The sequence below is a fragment of the Ochotona curzoniae genome, unplaced genomic scaffold, assembly GCF_017591425.1.
Source record: "Ochotona curzoniae isolate NIBS_2020 unplaced genomic scaffold, NIBS_Ocur_1.0 contig_1274, whole genome shotgun sequence".
NCBI classification, from domain to species: Eukaryota; Metazoa; Chordata; class Mammalia; order Lagomorpha; family Ochotonidae; genus Ochotona; species Ochotona curzoniae.
In genome coordinates, this window is record NW_024465023.1 from 4,988,841 (window position 1) to 5,012,218 (window position 23,378).

The 23,378-nt window shown below is 45.5% G+C and overlaps 1 protein-coding gene across 2 annotated transcripts in view; it reads right to left on the reverse strand.

The window, feature by feature from the left end:
- Nucleotides 1-302: 302 nt before the first annotated feature.
- Nucleotides 303-23,378, reverse strand: part of LOC121168158 (protein FAM104A-like) — a 37,783-nt gene continuing 14,707 nt past the window's right edge. Inside the window, exons 1-3 of one of the 2 annotated variants that reach the window (XM_040997997.1) lie at nucleotides 10,395-10,472; nucleotides 2,155-2,248; nucleotides 303-610 (exon numbers count right to left, since the gene is read on the reverse strand). In XM_040997997.1, the coding sequence (XP_040853931.1) occupies nucleotides 383-610; nucleotides 2,155-2,248; nucleotides 10,395-10,411 (339 nt within the window). In that variant the 5' untranslated portion in view covers nucleotides 10,412-10,472 and the 3' untranslated portion in view covers nucleotides 303-382. Of the gene's footprint in view, nucleotides 611-2,154; nucleotides 2,249-10,394; nucleotides 10,473-23,378 lie in introns of those variants that run through there. The other variant, XM_040997988.1, reaches the window with a different exon arrangement.

Here is a 23,378-nt window from a genome sequence, read left to right on the forward strand (position 1 = left end):
CCATCCTGGTCTCCCACGAGGGCGGCGTGGGATCAAGTACTTGGTCCGTCCTCCTTTGTCTCCCCAGGCACATTATCAAAAGCTGGATTGCAAGTGCAGCTGGCAGGCCTCCAACTGGCATTCCAGTATTGCAAGTGGCAGCTGAACCTACTGACCCACCACGCCACCCCATCGTTATGATCTCTTTACTTTGGCCCCCTATTTGAAAAGAATCTTGTAAAGCATTTCCTCAAACCCCCTTTCATTTGCAACAGTGTACTGAGTTCCAAATGAACAAGTGTTCATTAATCAGTTATTTAACATTTAGACTGCAAATGCCCAGATTTTATTTTGAATGCAGCTGCTCTCGTAAGCACATTTCAGGCTTGAAGAAGGTGCAGGTTCATTTGTTTGGACACTGCCCTCGCAGCTGCATACTGTTAAAGTGAGCCTCCCTTAAGATTTGGTTGATGTGGGAGTAATAGTCTTGGCTTAGGGTAGGCTCATCCATTGAGGACTGAGGGAGCTGCGGGTTGGCTTCAGTGATGGTCCAGTTTGAGATGTTTCTCGCTTCACTGGAAGTCTCTGGGATGTTGGGGTCACTGCTCCTTTCATTATGGCTGCTCGAGGACTGCAAAGAGAAAGACTGCCGTAGGATCATGACAACACTTCTACAACACTTTTTCCTAGTGCTCCTGGGAAATACTGGAGTCCCACTCTAGACCAGGCTTCCTGGTGAACCAAGCACAAACACTCTACATAGCTCATTCTGTCACCACAGCAACTGTGCAAATTAAAGGGGGAAATCAGAGCCTTCATTTTGCAAATGTGGAAAGAGATTCCTGACTTGCCCAAAGTCGCCTGGCTTGGATGTGATAGAGGGAGAAATCAAGCACAGACCTCCTATTTCCAATTCCCTGCACATATTCTCTATGCTAGACATACTGCTTCTTGCAATAATCAATGTAAGAGAATTGGCAGCCCCAACAATACCACAGGGTGATAGAAATAATCACCATGCAATGAGGTAGGCTGTGCTGACAAGTTGAAATACAGTATATTAATTCTTTATGCACACCTTTACTTCCACAGGCATGCATATGCACGCATATACAAATGCATGATAATTTCGTGCGTGAATCTTGACAGTGAATATATGCGGCCTTCTAGTTCCAATTCAAAAGTCCACACGTAGCTTGAGAGGCATCTGACAAGTCTTTGGTGAGTGTCACACTGACACGTGAGTGTCAGTTTTGGATGAGGAGTAGTCACAGCTCCTTTACATTACTGATTTTGGGAGAGTGTCTGTGCTTAAGATTCTTTTCTCAAGAGCATTGACAAAGGCGGTCAAAAGTAATTCCTAAAATGTTGATCTTACTCCAAGAAATGACGTAGTGGGTACTCTGGGTATTACTCATGAAGGAAGAGTGTCAATGGGGAACATGGGAAGGAGGTTGCGTGGGGGTGGAAGCATTAATAGGCCCATTTAAAATAGTACTGTGAATTGCATGATATTTGTTCACTTCATGTGAGTAAAGTAATTTTTAAAAGATTATGACTATGAATCGGGGTCTTTGCCAAGTTGGAGTGTCCCCTGAAAACATCTGTGTTTTGCAAGTACCTGCCTTTGCAAAGTCAGCATCCTCAAAGGATTAGTTGATGGCAAGGGCCCTTTTATCTGCATTCACAGTGTTGTTACCACATTTCTTAGAAGGCCTTTGTTTCCAAACCTAACCTAACAAGACTTTAAACCAAGACTTGTGATGGTCATTTGGAGCTACTCTGACCACAGCTATCAGAATAGCCCATGCTCACCTTTATAGCATCAGTAACATCGTAGTTACTGAAACAACCATGCAAGGAAGAGAGAGGAGTGGCCAAGTAAAGTTTGATGTGAGATCTCCAGCAACAGGAATCAAACAGGCGTAAGACCTTAACGCAAAGGCCAGATCATAGAGAAGTCCAACAATTTTCTCAGTCCTGAGTTTTCTGAAACACTAGACCCTCCAGTGTCCCCAAGTAGTGATGTTGCATATCTTTGATATACATAAAATCTGCTCTCTTGATATGAACACAATATTCAAAATATAGAAATCTTTTTCACTGCCCATCACCAATTGGACTATTCAAGATTGGCAATGCATGAAATAGAGCTTATTTGACCCTACTTCCTACCTCTGTGTCTTTAGAATCCTGGATGTCCGGGTTTATCTTACTCCTTTTGCAGTAGGAGTGCTGTCCATCCTCTCTATTGGCATTTCTTTTCTTCCTGTAAACAAATTGCAGATACAGGGAAACATGTCACCCATTAAGCAATCTTTTGGGCGTACAAGTTGTACGCCATTACATCGTAAGCTTATCTTTTCCTTCTGTTTTTTTCCTTATGATAATTCAAATATTCTCATAAATCATGGTCAACTTCAGCAAGAATTTCAAGTTCAACAGCTCAGCACATCAAGCTCTAAGAGAAAAACGAAAATGCAGGAACTCTACAGTCAGACTGAAGCATAATTCCCCAAACTCAGCTTCGTAATTTCACTTAAAGTTTGGAAATGAAACAAAGGGTGCAGCTGGTAAAACTGCCACCTATGACATGCAGTCTGTACAAGCACCAATTCAAATCCCAGCTCCTCTAACTCCAGCCCAGCTCCCTTGTCATGTGCCTAGGAAAGCAGCTAGATGACCTTAGTGCTTGGGCCCTGACATCCCTGGGTAGCCCTGAGTAGGCTCCTGTTTGGTCTAGTACAGCCCCAGCCACTGCACCGCGTGGGCAGTACAGCAGCAGATGGAAAATCCTTCCCTTCCTCCTTCTCTCCCTCTCTTCCTTCCTGTCTTGTTTCCTCCTTCTCTCCCTCTCTTCCTTCTTTTCCTCCGTCTCCTCCTCCCCTCTTCCCTCTCTCTCCTGCCCACTTTTCTTTCCCTCCCTCCCTCCCCTTTCTTTATTCTCTCCCTGCCCTCCCCTTGTCTCTCCCCCTCCCCTTCGCTCATTCTCTCCCTCCCTACTCCCTCTCTCAGTGTCCCCATTTCCACTTTGTCTCTCCCCCTCTCTAACCTCCCACATTCTCCCTCCCCTTTCTTACCCATCCTTCTCCTCTTCCCTCTCCTTCCCCTTGTCTCTCACTCTTTCCCTCCTCCCTATTTCTCCCTCACTGCCCTCTTTTCTTCCCCTCCGCTCCTTCCCTCACTTCCTTGGATTCTTTCACTCCCCTTCCCTCTCTCCCTTCCCACTTTTCTCCTTCTCTCTCTCACCCTCCACTCCTCCCCTGGCCCTTCCATAGTTCTTTTACTCCCTTCCAGTCCTCTCTCCCTCCCTCTCTCCTCATGCTTCCGCCCTCACTATTGCTGCTCTGTTCCCCTTCCCCCCACTTTGTCTCTCCCTCTCCTTCCCTCTTCCCTGCCTCCCCCTTACTTCGCTCCTCCCCTCACTCTCCTTCCTCCCCCTCTCTCTTTCCCTCCCCCTCTCTCCATCCCTCCCTCTTTCCTCATTCTCTCCCTCCCCTTCCCTCTCTGTCCTCTTCTGCCTCTTTGTCTCTCTCCCTTCCTCCTCCCTTCCCTAACACTCCCACTCTTCTCTCCCTCTTTCCTTTCTTCCTTCCCTCTCAATCACTGTTACCTCTCCCTCACTCCCTCCATTTCTCCCCTCCCCCCTCCATCTCCCCTCTCCCATCATTTCCACCTCCCTCTGCTTTCATCAAACTCTCCCTCTCCCTTCCCTCCCCTTCCTTCTCCCTCTTTCCCTATCTCATTCCACCTCAATCTCTTCCTCTCTCCCCTTCACGCACACTTTCCCTCCCCGATTTCCTCCTCATTTATCCTTCTCCCTCTTCCCTCCCCATTTCCTGTCTCCCTCTTCCCTCCCCAGTCCCTCTCCCTCTTTTGCCTGCATATTCTCCTTTTCCCTCTCTCAATTACCCTTTCCTCATTCTCTCCCTCCCCTTCCCTCTCTCCCTCCTCCCTTCTCCCTCCCTCTGCTCTCCCCTTTCCCTCACACACTCTCCCTCTTCTTTCCCTCCTACATCTCCCTTCCCCATCCCCTCCCCATCTCCCCTCACCTTTGCCTCTCTCCTTATTTCCTTCCTTCTTACTCCCCTCTCCCTCTCCTACCTTCTCACTTCCTCTGTCTTTTTGTCACTCCCTCCCTCTTTCCTCAATCTTTCCTCCCTCTGCCGTCTCTGTCCCCCTTCTCCTCCTCCCTCTGTGTCTCTCCCTCCTCCCTTCTCTCCCATGCTCTCTACTTCCATGCCTCTCTTCCTCCTCTTGCCTCTCCTCCGCCCTCCCTCTCACTCCTCCCCTTGACCCTGCATCTCCCTTATTGCCTGCTTTCCTTCCACACTCTTTCCCTCCAGTCCTCATTCTCTCCCTCCATGTCCTCCCTCCCCTTCTGTCTCCCTCCCCCTTTGCTCAATCTCTCCCTCCCTTTTCCTTCTCTGTTCCCCTTCTCTCCCTCCCTCTTTGTCTCTCTTCCCCCATCCTCCCTCCCACACTCTCCCTGCCCTTTGCTCCTTCCCTAGCTCCCTCCTCTTCTTGTCCCTCACCCTTGCCCCTCACTCTTTCCCTCTTCCCTGCCTCTTCCTTACTGCCCTCTTTTCTTTCCCATCCTGATCCCCAGTCTTCTCTCTCCCTCCTCCCTCCTCCCTGTCTTCCTCCTATTATCTTTCTCCCCTCCCCTTCCCTCTTCCCTGCCTCTCCCTCCCCCTTCTCTCCCTCCCCATTCCATCCTTCCCTGCCCCTTTCCATCCTCTCCCTCCCCTCTCCCTTTCTGTCCTCCTTCCTGCCCTCTTCCTGTCTCTCATTCCCTCCTGCCTTCACTCCCATACTCTCACTGCACCTTCCCTCCCTCTTACTTCTTCCTAACCTCACACTTCCTCCCATTTCTCTTCCTCTTTCACTCCCCTTCCCTCTCTCTTCCTCCTTGCTTCCCTGCTACTCCTGTTTCTCCCCTGCCCTCTCCCTTCCTTACTCTCCCTCCTTTTCCCTCACACTTCCCTCTCTCTCTCCCTCCTGCCTCCCACTCTCTGTCTCTGCTTCCCACTCACTCCCTTAGTTCCCTCTCCCCTTTCTCACACTCTTCCTCCACTTTCCCTCATGTTTTTCTCCCCCTTCTCTCTTTCTCCTTTTCTCTCTGTACCCTTCCCCCTCTCTCTTCCTCTTTGTCTCTCAATTTCTTCCTCTCCACCCCCCACCTTCCCTCCCACTTCCCTCCATCCTGCAGTGTTTGTCATTCCACCTCTCCTTGTCTCTCTCTATGTACCTTTTTACCACACACTCCTTTGTTCTCTATCCCCTTGTGTCAAACTCTCCCTCCACCTTCCCATCCCTTCCTCCCTCTCTCCCTTTCCGTCGCTCCCCTTTTCCTGTCACTCTCCCCTTCCCTCCCTCTCTCCACTTTTCCTCCTTCCCCTTCCTCCCTCTCTCCCCTTCCTCCCTCTCTCCACTTCCTTCCTCCTTCCCCTTCCTCCCTCTCTCCCCTTCCTCCCTCTCTCCCCTTCCTCCCTCTCCCCTTCCTCCCTCTCTCCCCTTCCTCCCTCTCTCCCCTTCCTCCCTCTCTCCCCTTCCTCCCTAACCCCCCGTTCCTTCCTCTTTCCCCTTCCTCCCTCTCTCCCCTTCCTCCCTAACTGCCCTTCCTCCCTCTCTCCCCCACCACCCTCTCTCCCCTTCCTTCCTCTCTTCCCTTTCTTCCTTTCTCCCCTTCCTCCCTCTTTCCTATTCCTGCCACTCTCCCCTTCCTCCTTCTCTCCCACTTCCCTCCCTCTCTCCCCTTCCTCCCTCTCTCCACTTCCTCCCTCTCTCTCCTTCCTCCCTCTTTCCCCTTCCTCCCTCTCTCCACTTCCTCCCTCTCTCCCCTTCCTCCCTCTTTCCCCTTCCTCCCTCTCTCCCCTTCCTCCCTCTCTCCCCTTCCTCCCTCTTTCCCCTTCCTCCCTCTCTCCCCTTCCTCCCTCTCTCCCCTTCCTCCCTCTTTCCCCTTCCTCCCTCTCTCCACTTCCTCCCTAACTGCCCTTCCTCCCTCTCTCCCCCACCACCCTCTCTCCCCTTCCTTCCTCTCTTCCCTTTCTTCCTTTCTCCCCTTCCTCCCTCTTTCCTCTTCCTGCCACTCTCCCCTTCCTCCTTCTCTCCCACTTCCCTCCCTCTCTCCCCTTCCTCCCTCTCTCCCCTTCCTCCTTCTCTCCCCTTCCTCCCTCTCTCCCCTTCCTCCCTCTCTCCCCTTCCTCCTTCTCTCCCACTTCCCTCCCTCTCTCCCCTTCCTCCCTCTTTCCCCTTCCTCCCTCTCTCCCCTTCCTCCCTCTCTCCCCTTCCTCCCTCTCTCCCCTTCCTCCCTCTTTCCCCTTCCTCCTTCTCTCCCCTTCCTCCCTCTCTCCCCTTCCTCCCTCTCTCCCCTTCCTCCGTCTCTCCTCTTCCTCCATCTCTCCTCTTCCTCTCTCTCTTCCCTTTCTTCTTTCTCCCCTTCCTCCCTCTTTCCTCTTCCTGCGACTCTCCCCTTCCGTTCTTCTCTCCCCTTCCTCCCTCTTCCCCTTCCTCCATCTCCCCTTGCTCCCTCTCTCCCCTTCCTCCCTCTTCCCCTTCCTCCCTCTCTCCCCTTCATCGCTCTCCCCTTCCTCCCTAACTGCCCTTCCTCCATCTCTCCCCCACCTCCCACTCTCCCCTTCCTTCCTCTCTCCCCTTCCGTTCTTCTCTCCCCTTCCTCCCTCTTCCCCTTCCTCCATCTCCCCTTCCTCCATCTCTCCCCTTCCTCCCTCTCTCCCCTTCCTCCCTCTTCCCCTTCCTCCCTCTCACCCCTTCCTCCCTAACTGCCCTTCCTCCATCTCTCCCCCACCTCCCTCTCTCCCCTTCCTTCCTTCTCCCCTTCCGTTCTTCTCTCCCCTACCTCCCTCTCTCCCCTTCCGTTCTTCTCTCCCCTTCCTCCCTCTCTCCTCTTTCCTCTTCCTCCATCTCTCCTCTTCCTCTCTCTCCTCCCTTTCTTCCTTTCTCGCCTTCCTCCCTCTTTCCTCTTCCTGCCACTCTCCCCTTCCGTTCTTCTCTCCCTTCCCCCTCTCTCCCCTTCCTCCCTCTCTTCCCCTTCCTCCTTCTTTCCCCTTCCTCCCTCTTCCCCTTCCTCCCTCTCTCCACTTCCTCCCTCTTTCCCCTTCCTCCCTCTCTCCACTTCCTCTTTCCCCTTCCTCACTCTCTCCCCTTCCTCCCCCTCTCCCCTTCCTCCCTCTCCCCTTCTTGCCACTCTCCCCTTCCTGCCACTCTCCTTCCTCCCTCTCTCCTCTACCCTCCCTCTCTCCCCCTTCCCTCCCTCTCTCCCCTTCCTCCCTCTCTCCACTTCCGTTCTTCTCTCCCCTTCCTCCCTCTCTCCCCTTCCTCCCTCTCTTCCCTTCCTCCCTCTCTCCCCTTCCTCCCTCTTCTCTTCCTCCCTCTCTCCCCTTCCTCCCTCTCTCTTCCTTTCTCTCTCCCCTTTCTCCCTCTCTCCCCTTCCTCCCTCTCTCCACTTCCTCTCTCCATTTCCTCCCTCTCTCCCCTTCCGTTGTTCTCTCTCCTTCCTCACTCTCTCCCCTTCCACCATCTCTCCCCTTCCTCCCTCTTTCCCCTTCCTCCCTCTCTCCACTTCCTCTTTCCCCTTCCTCACTCTCTCCCCTTCCTCCCTCTCTCCCATTCCTCCCTCTACCCTTCTTGCCACTCTCCCCTTCCTGCCACTCTCCTTCCTCCCTCTCTCCTCTACCCTCCCTCTCTCCCCCTTCCCTCCCTCTCTCCCCTTCCTCTCTCCCCTTCCTCCCTCTCTCCCCTTCTTCCCTCTCTTCCCTTCCTCCCTCTCTCCCCTTCCTCCCTCTTCTCTTCCTTTCTCTCTCCCCTTTCTCCCTCTCTTCCCTTTCTCCCTCTCTCCCCTTCCTCTCTCTCTCTCCTTCCTGCCTCACACCCCTTCCTCCCTCTCTTTCCTTCTTTCTCGCTCCTTCCCTTTTCTGTCCTAGTTCCCTCCCTTATTTGCCTTCCTCTCCATCTTTCTCACTCCCGCTTTTCTCTCTCTCTCCTTCCCCTTCCACACTTTCTTCCTCCTGTTTGCTGATTGCTTGCATTCCCAGTCCCTCCTGTCCTTTCTTTGTGTCTCTATCCTCCTGTTCCTCCCAGTCACTTTCCTCCCTTTGCCCCTAGTTTCTATTATCCCATCTCCCCCACCCTGTCCCTCATACCTTTCCTCATACATGCCCTTCCACACTTCCATCCCACACTCTCCCTCCTTCCCTCCACCTGCTCCCTCCTCCTTCCCCTTCCAGGCTTTCCCTCCTCCCTTCTCTCACATGCCCCTCATCCCTTCCTTCCCACTATCTACCTTCCCCACCCCCCCGCTCCTTTCTCCCTTCCCTCCCACACTCTCCATCCTCCCTAGCTTCCCAGCTGCTCCCTCCTCCCTAACCCGTCACCTGCTCCCTCCTCCTTCCCCTTCCAGGCTTTCTGCCCTCCCTTTTCTCACATGCCACCTCCTCCCTTCCTTCCCACTATTTGCCTCCTCCCTTCCCTCCTACACTCTGGTTCCTTCACCCACATACTCCTTCATCACTTCTCTCCCACACTCTGCATCCTCCCCTCCCACCTGCTCCCTCCTCCTTAACCTCCCACATGCTCCCTCCTCCCCCTTCCAGGCTTTCCCTCCTCCCTTTTCTCACATGCTACCTCATCACTTCCTTCCCACTATCTACCTCCTACTCTTCCTCCTAAACTCTGGCTCCTCCCCCATGCTCATTCCTCCCTTCCCTCCCACACTTTCCATCCTCCCCTCCCACATGCTCCCTCCTCCCCAACCTCCCTCCTGCTCCCTCCTCCTTCCCCTTCCATGCTTTCCCTCCTCAGTTTCCTCACATGCCCCTCATCCCTTCTGTCACATGCCCCCTCCTCCCTTCCTTCCCACTCTACATCCACCTCTTACTCATATACTCTGGCTCCTCCCCCATGCTTATTCCTCCCTTCCTTCCCACACTCTCCATCCTCCCTAGCTTCCCACCTGCTCCCTCCTCCTAACCCATCACCTGCTCCCTCCTCCTTCCCCTTCCAGACTTTCCTTCCTCCCTTTTCTCACATGCCACCTCCTCCCTTCCTTCCCACTATTTACCTTCTCCCTTCCCTCCTACACTCTGGCTCCTCCACCCACATACTCCTTCATCACTTCCCTCCCACACTCTGCATCCTCCCCTCCCTCCCACACTCTCCATCCTCCCCTCCCACCTGCTCCCTCCTCCCTAACCTCCCACCTGCTCCCTCCTCCTTGCCCTTCAGGCTTTCCCTCCTCCCTTCTCTCACATGCCCCTCCTCCCTTCTCTCACATGCCCCTCCTCCCTTCTCTCACATGCCCCTCCTCCCTTCTCTCACATGCCACCTCCTCCTCTTCCTCATATACTCTGGCTCCTCCCCCATGCTCATTCCTCCCTTCCCTCCCACACTCTCCATCCTCCCCTCCCACCTGCTCCCTCCTCCTTGCCCTTCCATGCCTTCCCTCCTCCCTTCTCTCACATGCACCTCCTCCCTTCTCTCACATGCCACCTCCTCCCCTCCCTTCTACACTTTGGCTCCTTCCCCATGCTCCTTCCTCCCTTCCCTCCCACACTCTCCCTCACCCCTCCCTCCCACACTCTCCCTCCTCCATTACCACCCTTCCTCCTCCTACCCTTTCCCTCTCTCCTTTCATCTTTCCTTCTCACTCTCTCCCATTAGCCTCCTTCTCTCCCTCCTCTTTACTCTCACTGTTTCCCTGCCCCCTTGCCCTTACCTCCCTTTCTTCCTCCTCCTTCCCTCCCCTTTCCTCATAATCTCCCTTCCATTCTGCCTCCCTTTCCCTTCTCCCCACTCACTCTTTCACCTCTCTCCTGCTCCTTCCTCTATACTTCCTCCTTTTCCCTCTCTAGTGAATTCTCCTCTCCCTTCCCCCTTCCTTACCTCTCTCTTTTCTGGTCTCTCCCTCCTCCCTTCCCACCCATGTTTTACCTCCCTATTTCACCCTCCCCTTTTCCTTTCTCGCTCCCTTTGTCTCTTTCTCTTTCCTCTGCTCCTCTCACTCCCCTCCTCTTCCTACTCCCTCACCTTCCCTCTCTCTCCCTTTCCTTCCTTCCTCCATTTTGTTTTCTCCCTCTCCCTCCCTGTTCCATCATACTTTCCTTCCCTTTCCCTCACACCTTCTTCTTCTATCTCTCTTCCCTTACCCCTCTTTCTTCTTCTCCACCTCTCCTTCCCCCTTCTCTCAATCTCTCCCTCCATTTTCTTCCCCTTCCCCCCCCCCTCCCTTAGTCTCTCTCTGGCTGTCTGATTCTCTGTAACTCTGTCATCCAAAAAAAAAATCTTTAGAACAATAAAACTAGGAAGAGTTCCATAGCTAAATTCCCTAAGTCTACCTAATTAGAGTCATTTCTTCATTCACTGAAAAGTCAATTACAGGCTAAGTGATTTAGCACCTTCCAGATGACAGCATTTCAAACACGTGTGGCACTCAGTGCCTACTGTTGGCAAATGGAGAGTGCACAGAGAGACTGACTGCTCTGGTGTTCTGCTAGGCAATCACGGTTGCCATGCCAACTATGATTATGACATGGGAGCTGCTTCACTGGACTGTCAACAGGACACCAGAGCAGACTGCCTCCCAGAAATGACTTCCTCACCATTGTTCGCATTGCATCTTCATCCCCAAGTCCACTCCCAATAATGAGATTGCAGTGTTTACATTCTAACTCTTGCAACATCCCCAAGCTATTCAGACACTCTCCCCACCTATCTGCTTAGGAATCACTCCTCTGTGTTTGGTAATTCTGAAGATGGCCCCAACCTCCTCAGTTTTATGATGCAGCCTCTCTCCAATCTTCTTTTTATGTCTGGAAGATTGGCATGTCAAACTCCTTGTTAAAGCAGGAAAATAAGCCCCATTCACCCAAAATAAAATTCTGATACGAACTGGAAGAGAGCATTTCCTGTTCTGGGTATGGAGGCTTTGTGGCTATGCTCTGTCTGCCTCCTTCTCCCTGGGCCATCTGCTCATGTGCCTGAGCCCTTCTCTTGAAGTGGAGACATCAGTCAGTCCAGACTTGGGGTGTAAACAAGTAAGGCTGCTGGAGCTGGCCCTAGAATGGACATTCCGTTGAGGCCTGGCTAAAGTCCTTCAGGAAACCTACAGGAAGAGATTAGTGCAGAACTCTAGGTCCAAATTCAACAAGGCTTTTATGCTAAACAAATTGCCAGCATAAGCGAATCTGGATGATTTTTGTACAGTGTTGTTTGAAAGGAAACTTTTTCTGTGTTAAGTATGTGAATTATTTTTACAGTAGTGTGCTTTCATTTAAAATGCATTTTAAAAGGAAGGGGGAGGGAGCATGGGGAATGTGGGCAGGACATAGGGTAGGGTGGGAAGTATCATTAAGATCCTAAGTCTGTACTGCAGTAAGTGTGAAATTTGTCCATTTTATGTATATAACAAAAACCAGAAGTTGGATGTATCTATCAGATTCTCTGCCTGTGCCTGATAAATACATTAAAGGCCTAGGTAGCAAAAGAAAAAAAAAGGGAATTTCTTTTTCAGTTATGTGAGGCATGGAAAGCAACCTGAGAAGTTTTTTCTGGACTTGTGGATGAAAAACCCATTGCAGTAGTATCCAGCTGGCTTCATACGTGCCTTCATTCCAACAGCATGTTGCTAATTGAGATCCTAAGTTCACATTTAGTGCATTTTCTTTACGCTCACTCCCTGAACCTCCGTCATGACCAAAATCAGTAATCCCATACAGTAAGCTCGACTGACTGGCGTTTTACCACTGGACTAAGTAACAGTGGGATGCCTTCCACAGACTCAGTTCCATGAATTTGTCTCACCCAGGGCAAGATCCTTGGGCAGGAAAACCCATCTGCTGATGTCTGATTTTGTGGAGGGATGGCAAATCATGCACCATAGCTGCCTAAGACATTTTGTGTTCTTTTATTCCCTTAAGCCACAGTGAGGTTGCTGTGGCATAAAGGAAAAAGTTTTAAGTCTGAAAATGCCAGGACTCTGTCCTGAGTCTGCTACCAATCAGTTAATTTGTTTTCATTATTAAACTGTGTAATCCAATTGAAGTTGCAAGAGGCCATAAAATTGAATTTGAGGACACAAATACAGAAACCAAAATGCAGATGAAAAAGAAAATGCAGAAAATATTTCATTTATTGTCCTATGTTATATAAATTCTACTTATATGTTAATATACATGCATCAGTAGCAGAAATACAAACAATATTATGATAACGTTTATTTTGTACCCAGTATAGGTAAGTTATTCCTGAGGATTGAAACATACAATACAGCTTCTGTCATCACAGGGATGAGTGGTAATGGCTTCCGTTGGAGCATTAGTTTCATATTTTTAGCTCATTTGCTGAAATTGTGATCATATTAGCTTATATTTCATTTTCAAAATTCCTAAGAGGATTTTTTCAAATTGTAAAACTTTTCAAAAGTGAAAGTTAGTGATTTAATATGATCTTCATTTTGAAAATACAGCTTTATGAAAAAAAAAATCTCCAGAGAAATCTGTATTTTGAATAATTTTCATTTTATTTTTATAAGTTGAACCAATTGCATGCACTTTATAATATGGACTTAAGAGCGTAGTCATCCACAGGTTAGATGACTGGATGATTAGCTTTTTTTGACATATTATTGGTATTTCAAATTTTCGATAATGCCTTGAATGATTACCATACAGGATGAATAAATTGGAAAAGATCTACAAAGCCCAGAACAACGTGGGATAGAAAATCATAAGACCTTTCAGAAAACAGAAGTACAATTTGCCAGTGTACATAAATGGCCTCAGAGAGTGCCTAGTAAAAAAAAAAAAAATCTGTTTTGGTATCAGTGCTGCATTTTCCCAAATTGCCTCCTTATCCCCATTGGAGACTGGTCCTCCTTGCAGAAGTCTTCCCTGATCCCGCCCTCAGAACCATAGCAACAGCAGCCTGCAGGTATCATTGCACAGATACAATGAGTCTTTGGGTGAGGAACTACACAATGATTGGCAGTTTCTGGGCCTGTACATCAGTGTCTGGTAAGGTCATTGTCAGTCTGCATTTTGTTCTCAGACTGCAAGTTTCCTTGTAACTCTGCTCAGTGTTGCCTAATTGTTTGAATCGGAATTTGCTGTCTGACTGCCCCAGCCTTCTCTGTCACTCTTCATGGACACCAGTACCAACCCTGCCATGAATTCCAACCTTTGAACATGCTTCCTACTCAGTGTCTTTCTCTCAGTCTTCACTGCCCATCTTATCTTTTCTGGACCAATGCCCCGGATGACTGAAGAGGTCACTACCTCAGCTTCGCAGTGCTCAGGGATGTCCTCTCCTCACCATCACAGTGTCTCCCAACTACAGGCATGCCCTGGGAATTGACCAGGACAAGGTCCCTTCATAATACCACATACACTATCACCCATCCTGCTTTCAAGCTCATGGCAGCACCCAGCCCACCAAGGACACTGTGAATACTCACCAACCACCAGGCTATTCCTTACACAGCATATAGCCATACACTCCTGGTCAACACTCGTCCTCTGCTCCTTTCTCTTTCCTTCCTACCTTTCTGACAACATCCCCCAAACGGATATTCTATAAATAGTTTCCACCCCTGTATCATCCTTCTGATGTACCTGTAGCCCCCCTTTAGTCTCCGCCCTTGAACACCTGCATCAGCGATTGTCATATTTTACTGATAATTCTTTGAGGAAACAGTTACATAGGAATTTTCTCCACTTTCCAAAAATGGTGGATATGCTCTCCTAATTTCTGCTGCTGTCCCTTTAGAAGGAAGTGACAGAATACTACCTTAGACCTGATCCTTGAGAAAGATTTCTCATTGCCCAAATTCTGTTCAAGCTTCTTTCAACCCTCTCACAAACTGTATCCTCACTTTTATGCTTCTTTGGTCTCTGGATTACCTCATTTTGTCCAGAGTGCTGGCTGTTAAATTAGTTCAGTTAACAACTCCCATCCTTTATAGCTGATGACCTTTCTATTGAATTGGGTTCCTCATTCTCCATATGATCAATCTTGTCCCCCTCAGCAAGAATCCATTCAACTTACTTCATTCAGTCACTGCTTACCCTCATGTTTCTTCTTAAAGTCCTCATATTTCCATATGCTGACTCCATTGTGGCTACTTGGGGAATGAACCAGTGAATGGAAAATCTTTCTCGGTCGGTCCTTGCCTCCATAAATGTGATATGCTTTTCCAGTAAAAATAAATAAATCTTTAGAATTATAAAATAAAATAGTTTTTTAAAAGAAGAAAGAGAAAGAAAGAAAAAAAAGAAAGAAAATACATTTTCACTGCAGAAGTTCAACTGCCACCTCCCACCCATGTATGAAAAGAAGCAGTAATTCTATAGCCCTTGCATGTCTAAATCATTAGGTATTGTCCTTTATTTTGAGAAAATGGCTTGGGTTTTTCTGTTGCTTGTCTTTTTTTATTGCATTTCATTTTATGACATCATTTCATAGGCTCTGAGGTTCCCCCAACCCCTCCCCAAACCTCCCCCCATGGTGGATTACTCCACCTTATTGCAGTTACAGTTGAAATCCAGTAATACTTCTTTCATTGCAAGCATGTACCATGCATAGAGTCCAGCATCTTATTGTCCAGATAAATTCAACAGTTTCTCGGGGAGACCATCTCTGGTCTAAAGGCAGAGCTGGCAAAATATCATTCTGACCAATTAAAAGCCATAATATTACATTAACAACTGTTTATAACATTATGGGGTTAATTAACATGGTATTGAGTGACTGATATGTTAGAAAATGTAGGTTCTTAACCACATCCTGTGACTACTTCATTAACATTTCAATTTTAGTTTATATACATCCAGCTTCTATCCAACTTAAAATGGCTATAGGATACTATTCACCTGTCTCTTGTCTTTTTAAAAATAACTATTTGTTTGCTTTTTTCTCCCTGATGTTGACTTTGTCTTGTGGTTTTTCATTTAAGGGGATGTATAACAGCTGTGCAATGGAGACTGTCATATCTAGTAACATCTTATTTAACTTCATGGCATCGAAAATTTCTATTTTTTCTTCCTATTGTTGATTTTGTATTATAACTTTTCATTTGATGGGATGTACAGTGGCTGTGAAATGGAGACTAACATCCAGATGTGAGGATACAATGTAGTATCCATATCTACTTCCAGACAAAGATGGACTTACAATGAGACTGTTTACTGTATCTTGACAATAGGATTCTGGACTCTCTCCATTGTCCATGCCCGCAGTGATGGACATATGACTGTGTATGAAGAACTATATTTTAGTAATGATATAGAGGAACTAGGTGGAGGGAGGGAATTGGGGAGGGGATAAGGGAAATGCCAGGGGCCTATGGAATTGTATCATAAAATGATAACAACAATAATAAAATGTTAAAAATAACTATTTGTTTGCTTGAAAGAAAGAGGGAGGAAGAGAGAGATGTCTTCCATCCAGTGGTTCACTACCCAAATGGCTGCAACAGTGGAAATGGGACCGGACTGAAACTGGGAGCCTGGAACTCAAATAGGCTCTCTCACACATGGGTGGAAGGAACTCAAATACTGAGACACAGTCTGCTGCTTCTCAGGCGCATTACCATGCCACTGGATTGGAAACAATAGTATCTGCAACTCAAACCAGCAATCTGAAATGAGATGTTGAAATCACCAAGCAGGAACTTAAACTGCTGCACCACAATTTAGTTATTGTAACTCTGTATGTGATCCCTGGAGGAACACATAATGACTTGAGGCCTTAATTCATTTGACATTGACACTAATAACTATTAATAGACACGGAGGGTGACAACCTTTTTCTGGTGGGAGGAGCCGTTCCGTGAATACCACTGTGGCAGATTTAAGAAAGACGCAATTCTTCAACATATCTCCCATTGAAAGGTGGCATGAATGTGGATTTCTATGGGATTAGGTTCACAAAAATCATAGCATAAATGACATTATTCCAGTTGCATGTCTAACATAGCTATCAGATTCTGAGTTAGACTTTTAGAGGTCTTAAGATGTTGCCCTATTAAACATCTGATGACCCTGCTGAAAAGATCACATAAAATAGATCCAGGGACAACACGAAGAAAGAAAAGGGATGAGTTTATCCCATTTTCCTAAGCTATTTCTTTCCAAGCATTATGCATATGAATGAACCCAAATTAGACCATCCAGATCAATTCAGTGATACTCCTCAAGAGAGGGATTCTCCAGCCGACAAAAACAAAATATGATAAAATTTCAGTTTTTTAAAGTCAGTCTTTTAGTCGATTTGGGACATTAAAAAAAAAAAAACTGTAACAACAACATCCTCCTGTTCTGCTCCCACCCTCATTATAACTCATTCTTTCTTTTTTATTTCTTTTATTATTATTATTATTATTATTTATCTTTTTATGATACAATTCCATAGGCTCCTGGGATTTCTCTTAGCCCCTTCCCAGATCCGCACCCCCCTCCACCTAGTTCCTACTAAATCAGAAGCTTTAGGGATGGAGTCCAGATATTCCTTCTTTCTCAAATGCTCCTATAAAATATTTTGATGAACAATTGAGATTAAGAACTAAAAAACACAATTTATTTCATCTTAACTCTGTGGCTACAACCTGATTCTATCTCCAAGATTGTTATTGTAATATGTGAGGGTACTTCAAAAGGTTTATAGGAAAATGAAATTAAAAGATAAGTTTAGGAATCCATGTTGTGGTTTAGCTAGCTAAGCCACTGCTTTTTGTTTGTTTGTTTGTTTTACTTTGTTTTGAAGACTTATTTATTTTTATTGGAAAGGTATATCAGATTTTACAGAGAGAAAGATCTTCCATTCACTGGCTCACTCCCCAAATGGCTGAGCCAATCTGAAGCCATGAGCCAAGAGCTTCTTCTGGGTTTCTCGCACGAGTGCAGGTTCCCAAAGCTTTGAGCCATCTTCCACTGCTTTCCCAGGCCACAAGCAGGGAGCTGGATGGGAAGTGGAGTAGCTAGGACACAAACCAGCCCCAATATAGAATGCCTGTGCTTGCAAGATGAGGATTTAGCCATTGAGCCATTGCACTGGCCTCCGAAGCCACCACCTGTGACACCAGTGTCCCTTATCATAGCACTGATTCAAGTTCTAGACACTCTACTCAATCCGGCTCCCTGCTAATGCACCAGGGAAAACAAAGGAAAGCAGCAGATGATGGCCCAAATGGTTGGCCCCTGCCACCCACAATGAGAGTCTGGGATAGAGTTCTGGGCACCTGGCTTTGGCCTGGACCATCCTCAACCGTTGCAGTCACTTGAATAATTTCACTAGCAGACAGAAGACTCTATTCCTTATTCTGTAACTCTGCTCTTTAAATATAACTTTTTAAAAACAAAAAGATAGGTTTAGCTTTAATTTCAAAAGCTTGAAAATCCATGCACAATGTTTTCATAATACATATTTTCCATGAACTTTTTTGTTTTTGTTAGTGTTTAACTTATCAAGTTTATTTATCAACATTGTCTTTCAGAAGTTATTTTGTTTTGCATTTTGTATGGCATTTTTAAGTGAAAAGAGATCATTATTCAGATTTTTAAAAACCATTTCTAAATAGTTTCATTGCTTACTCCAAGCACTTTTGACCCACAGTTTACCCTTTCTTACTTAAGAGTAGGGAGGGAGACAGAAGGGCCTCACCAGTGGAAAGGGAACTGGCATTCTGTTGTCTTGGTAACCACACTGCTTGCTCTCATCTGCACTGAGTCACTCAGCTCAGGAAGGGGGCACTTTGGGTGAAGAACAGACAGGTGGAAAAACAATCCCCCCCTCCGTCTCTCTCTGGCCTTGTGTTATATACTGAAGCAAAGAGCTGAAGATGGTTACCAGGGAAACTAAAGCTGAATCTATCAGTCATGAGGGAAACAAATGTTAAGTCCAATATAAAATGGAAGACAGAAACTATATCCAAAGATGTGGAATTGCAGCTGATGTTTTCATTCCAAGGATTCTTGTATGCACATATGAGGGTACTTCAAAAAAAGTTTACGAAAAAGAGGAATCAAAAATTATTGCAATGCAAAAATATTTTAAGATTCATGCACAGCTCTTATCATAATATGTATTTTTATGAACACAAAGATTTCAAAATAATTTTGTACTCTGGAGCAGGAATTTAGCCTAGCACTTAAGACACTTATTTCCAACATTGAAATACTTGGGCTCAAGTCTGGGTATCACTCTTGACTGCCGCATCCTGCCAATGTAAATCCTGAGAGACAGAAATGGCCCAAATAAGTAAGCCTTGCCATCCTTACAGGAGACATGAAAGACATGAATTGCACTTCCATCTCTCAGTTTTGGATCAGCCTCAACCTTGTTGTCATTTGGGGAGTAAGTAATCTGGACAGTCAACAATCAGGTGGGATCTCCCTCTCTCTTTCTGCCCCCCTTTGTCTCTTTAACCCTCCCATCTCGTTTATCCTTCCCCCTCGTTCAAATAAATTAATTTAAATGTCTGCTAACATCCATAGACACTTAATAAACATATTTTGCACAAACTTTGTAGTGCCCTTATGCACTTATCTACACACAAAATATTCTCACTGCAAAGATGATCACAGTGACTCAGCCAAAGCATAAAGTAGTCAAGCAGGGAGGGGGGAAGAGAATGACAATGAAGGTAACCCAGAAAATGAATGGGCAGAAGTATTTTTTAAAACTACATCACTTATTTCCTTTCAAGCCTTATTTTGATATTCATGGTATATTTAAAGTCATATTTATATTTCATTATTTACCTAACTAGCTTTACCTAATAGATAACACAGCTTTTTCTTGTCATTTATTTTTTGTAGTTTGTATTATATTTTATATATATTAATTCTTTACCACTATGTAGTTTTGTATATAAAGGGGTTCTACCTTCCTTTTCTTCATCCTCCATAGCTGTTTTCCCCGACTCCCCCTATTATTTCCCAAGTTGTCAGTTACAATTACCATAATCATAATAGCAGGAGTCTGAGCTAGAGATCCTGTGATGTTTCATGATAGCTCTGGTGTTCACAAAATACTAAATTGACATCTGCACAGGAGTGTCAATCAGATCCGTTAATATTCATTTGTGTCACCCTCTACACGAAAGGAAAGAGGAAGTTCTATATCCAGATACAATTGGCTGTGGGGTCTCTTGCTTTTTCCAAACTATAACTGACTTACATTTATCTGATATCAAATGCTGAGAGGTGGGAAGAAAGAGGAAAGCAGTCAACCTCATCTCTTTGTAATAACATGTTCTTCCTTTCTATCCTCAGTCTGTTCTATCTTTGCTCTATGTCACTGAGGGAAAAAAAAAATAATAAGATCCAATGAGGTTCCAGATCCAGGTTTTGTAAAGAAGCTCTGTAGTTTGTTTCCAGGAACCTCCTTTCATTTGTTTACCTTGCATTCACCACACGGAATTCAGCTTAGCTGTCACTTCCTTCGGGGCACCTTATCTAGCCTCTGCCTGAAGTTATATACAGATAACCCTCTGTGCTCCCATAGCAACTTATATTTTCCATATCACAGTTCCAACCCCAATCTGCTATGAACACATGCTCCTTTTCTATTCAGCCAACAGCCTACAAACTGGTAGGAAAGGCACTCTTGTCTTATTCACCATTGCACCATAGCGCCCATTCAAGAAATCTAGACTTTAGTAGATATTCAAATATCCATTGAATGAAATAAGAAAAGTGTTGGATCCTTTGCAAACATGTCATTAATACACTAATGATGAATATTTCATATTCTTTTTAACTATTGATAAAAATCAAATGAAATTAAAAGTGCTTTAAAAACATGTCCAAGGTCATATTACCAGTAAAATACTAAAAAAAATGTAGAACTTCTTCCCAGGTGTGCCTATCTGATTCTCAGCCCCTCAGGAAACTTTCAGAAGGCAGACATTGTAGTGGAGAAAATTCACACATTGAGGTCCAAAGAGGTAAAATTATTTTTCCAGCTTAGTCCCAGGGGTCAGGTTTCTTTTATAATAAACCCTCATTGATCACTTACTATTCAGATTTTACTGTCTGTACAAGAAACACAGAATGAGACAAAGTATAAAATTGACTTCTTTGAGTTAACTGAGAACAGAAACAATATTTTAAAAAAAAGAGAAAGAGAAAAACACAGAACGTGTATTGATCTGTCAGTTACAGACAGGAAGAGCATGCACCAGGGAGTCAGTAGACGTGTCTTCCTTTCCTACTTATCCGAGCTCTAAGACATATATCGCAAGAGAGTGTGAAACAACATTTTACTGCCAGAAAAAAAAAACAGTATACAAGAACAGCCTGTCCAAAACTTGGATGTGTGCAGCCATGAGGATAGCTCTTTGTAATGAACTCTTGCTTTGATACCAACAAGGAGGCAAAAATAATAGCAGATACACACTGACCACTTTTTACGTGTTGGACACTATACTAGGTGCTTTTTGTGCATGGTCTTATTTAATTTCCACAAAAAGATAAGAAAGCACATCCAGAGATTTTGCATAGTAAGACATCAGTAAACATGAGAGTTCTGGTTCAGTTCAGGGTTTTCAAAGGTCAAGGCCTGGCAGGACTTCAATAAAGTGAGGAGGTTAACAAATATCCTTATAATTGTGGGGGAAATAAAAAAAAAATCATTTCAGAACGCAAAAAATAAACCAAAGATCCTCTGTTAGTGGAAGTGACTGAATGAGAACAGTCAAGCTATGGTTTTCTGAGGTGATAGTTGTAATTGGGGTGGGCACATGCATGTGTATATGCAGGCGTATCTAGAGACCCCAAGCACTTCACAAACTCCTAGCCTACTGTAAGGCTCATGCATATGCATAGGAAACTAAAAAGAGTTCCACAGGAAGCCAAACCCAGAACAGCCCCAACTTTGAATGTGCCCCTTGACTCACATAAAAATACACCACTTATTTATATGGATAAATGTGTAGAATGCCCCCAAGGAATCACACAATCTTCAAAAAGAACGAAATTGGAGTACTCATACTTACTGATCTTAAAACTTACTACAAAGCTACAATAATTAAAAAAGGCATGGTTGCTGTTAGTATTGTGGTGCAGCAAATCAAGCAGCACCTGTGATACCAGGATGCATTAAGAGCACTAATTTGAGTCCCAGCTGCTCCATTTCTCATTCAGCTCCCTGTTAATGTGCCCGAGAAGGCATCAGAATACAGCCGAAGTGCTTTACACCCCTGATGCCTATGTGGGAGACCCAGATGGTGTTCCATGTTCCTGGGTTCAACCTGATATAGTCCTTGCCATTGCAGCAATTTGGCAAGTGAAACAGCAGATGGAAGCTCTCTCTCTCTCTCTCTCTCTCTCTCTCTCTCTCTTTCTCTCTCTCTGACTCTGCTTTTCAAATAAATAAATAATGCTTACCCAAAAACCCATTCGGTATATTATCATTACAGCAGACATATAGACTGATGAAATAGAGTCCAGAAATAAATCCTTACATATATATGGTCAACTAACTTTTCACAAGGGTGCCAAGACCATTTAACAGGAGAAAAGGACAGCTGTACAGAAGTATTACAGAAAAACATAGGGGACTGATCCTAAATGGTCAAATGAGGAAATGATGTGCTGATTTTGACCACAGGAAGACAACAGAAGGAAAGCGGAGTAATTGCATTACCAGGGATGATTTAGAAATTTGCAGTGGAAATTTTATAGAGAGACAATAGAGCATTATAAATAATACAAATATAAAGAAGCATCAGGGACACCACTAGCCACTGTGGCAGTGAGGGCCTAAGAGGGAGACACCATTTACTTGAAGCAAGGTGAAAAGAGTCTATAGCATCACATGTCACTGGTGATATTACCTGAGGGAGAACCTTGCAGACCACACCGACTTGGAGTCTGTCCGGGAGCTCAAGTAGGGGATGGGCAAGTTATCTAACCCCATAAAGGAAGAGCATATTGTTTTCTTCCCATACTTCCACAAGGGCTCCCAGCAACTAACAGTAGAGCCTGCCATTTTTAGTTGTGGATTAAGGCTATGATTGTGGATCGAAAGCATGTCCGTGCAAAAATTAAAAATAATAATAATAAAATAAATGAGGTGTGGGGATTGAAGGAGAGGGAAACGGACAAGGAGAGAGAGAAAGCCATAGTAAGAAAGATATCACTGAATTAAAAAATAAAAAAGAAAGGAAGGAAGGAGGGAAAGTGAGTTTGAGGAGGTAGGGCTGATAAGGTCAAAAGTATCATTATGCTCTCATGTATATATGAAACACATAAAATGTATTTCCCTTATGCAAATTGAAGAATTAATTAAAAATTCAGTCTGGAAAAATCTCTGTGAGAAAGCAAGAGAGAGAGAGAATCTTTCCCACTGATTTCACTCCCCAAATATGCACAATGGTTGATTAAAGTCAGGAACCAGAAATATAACCTGGGTGTCCCACATGGGTGGCAGGAATCTAATTCATTGGCCAATCATTGCTGCCTTCATGGGACTGCATTGGCAGAGTGCTAGAGCCAGGAACTAGAGGTAAGTATGGAACTTCGGTACTCTGATATGGGACCCATACAGGTGTACTAACTGCTAGACCAAACAACTACACCTGTTCTTTCGGTTGTTGAACTCTGTCATGATATGTATGCTTACTGGGTTTTCAAAATCCTTTTGGCAAAAAAAACCCTGTATTTCATGGCTTGCTTAGTTGTCTGTTTTCCAGAATTCTGGCAAAGTTGTTTCTGAAATTTTTACCTATTTTGCATTGTTTCTGTCATTTTGAAACTACATGATCTATTCATTTTAAGTAAAAGCTGTATTGAGACTTGATTGAACATTCATCCCTTTAAAAAAAAAAAAGATTTACTTATTTTTATTGGAAAGTCACATATAGAGAGAGAGGATGAGAGACAGAGAACTTCCATCCGATGATTCACTCCCCAAGTGGCCGCAACAGCCAGAGCTGAGCTGATCCGAAGCCAGGAGCCAGGAGCTCTTCTGAGTCTCCCATGTGGGTGCAGGGTCCCAAAGCTTTGGGCCATCCTCTACTGCTTTTCCAGGCCACAAGCAGAGACCTGGATGGGAAAAGGGGTTGCCGGGATTAGAACCGGTGCCCATGTGGGATCCCGGCGAGTTCAAGGCAAGGACTTTAGCTGCTAGGCCACCATGCTGGGCCCAAAAATTCACCCCTTTAAAGCAACAAATCCAGAATCCAGTATTTTTCTTTATATTCACAGAGTTCTGCAACCATCAACATTATCTAAAAGGAAAGTCTGTACTATTTGGCATTCACTCCCATTTCTATCTCTAACCTCCCCCAAACCCAGGTAAACACTAGTCTACTTTTTCTCCCTGTGGATTTGCCTTTTCTGAGTATTTCATATAAATGGACTAATACATTGTATAGGTATTTT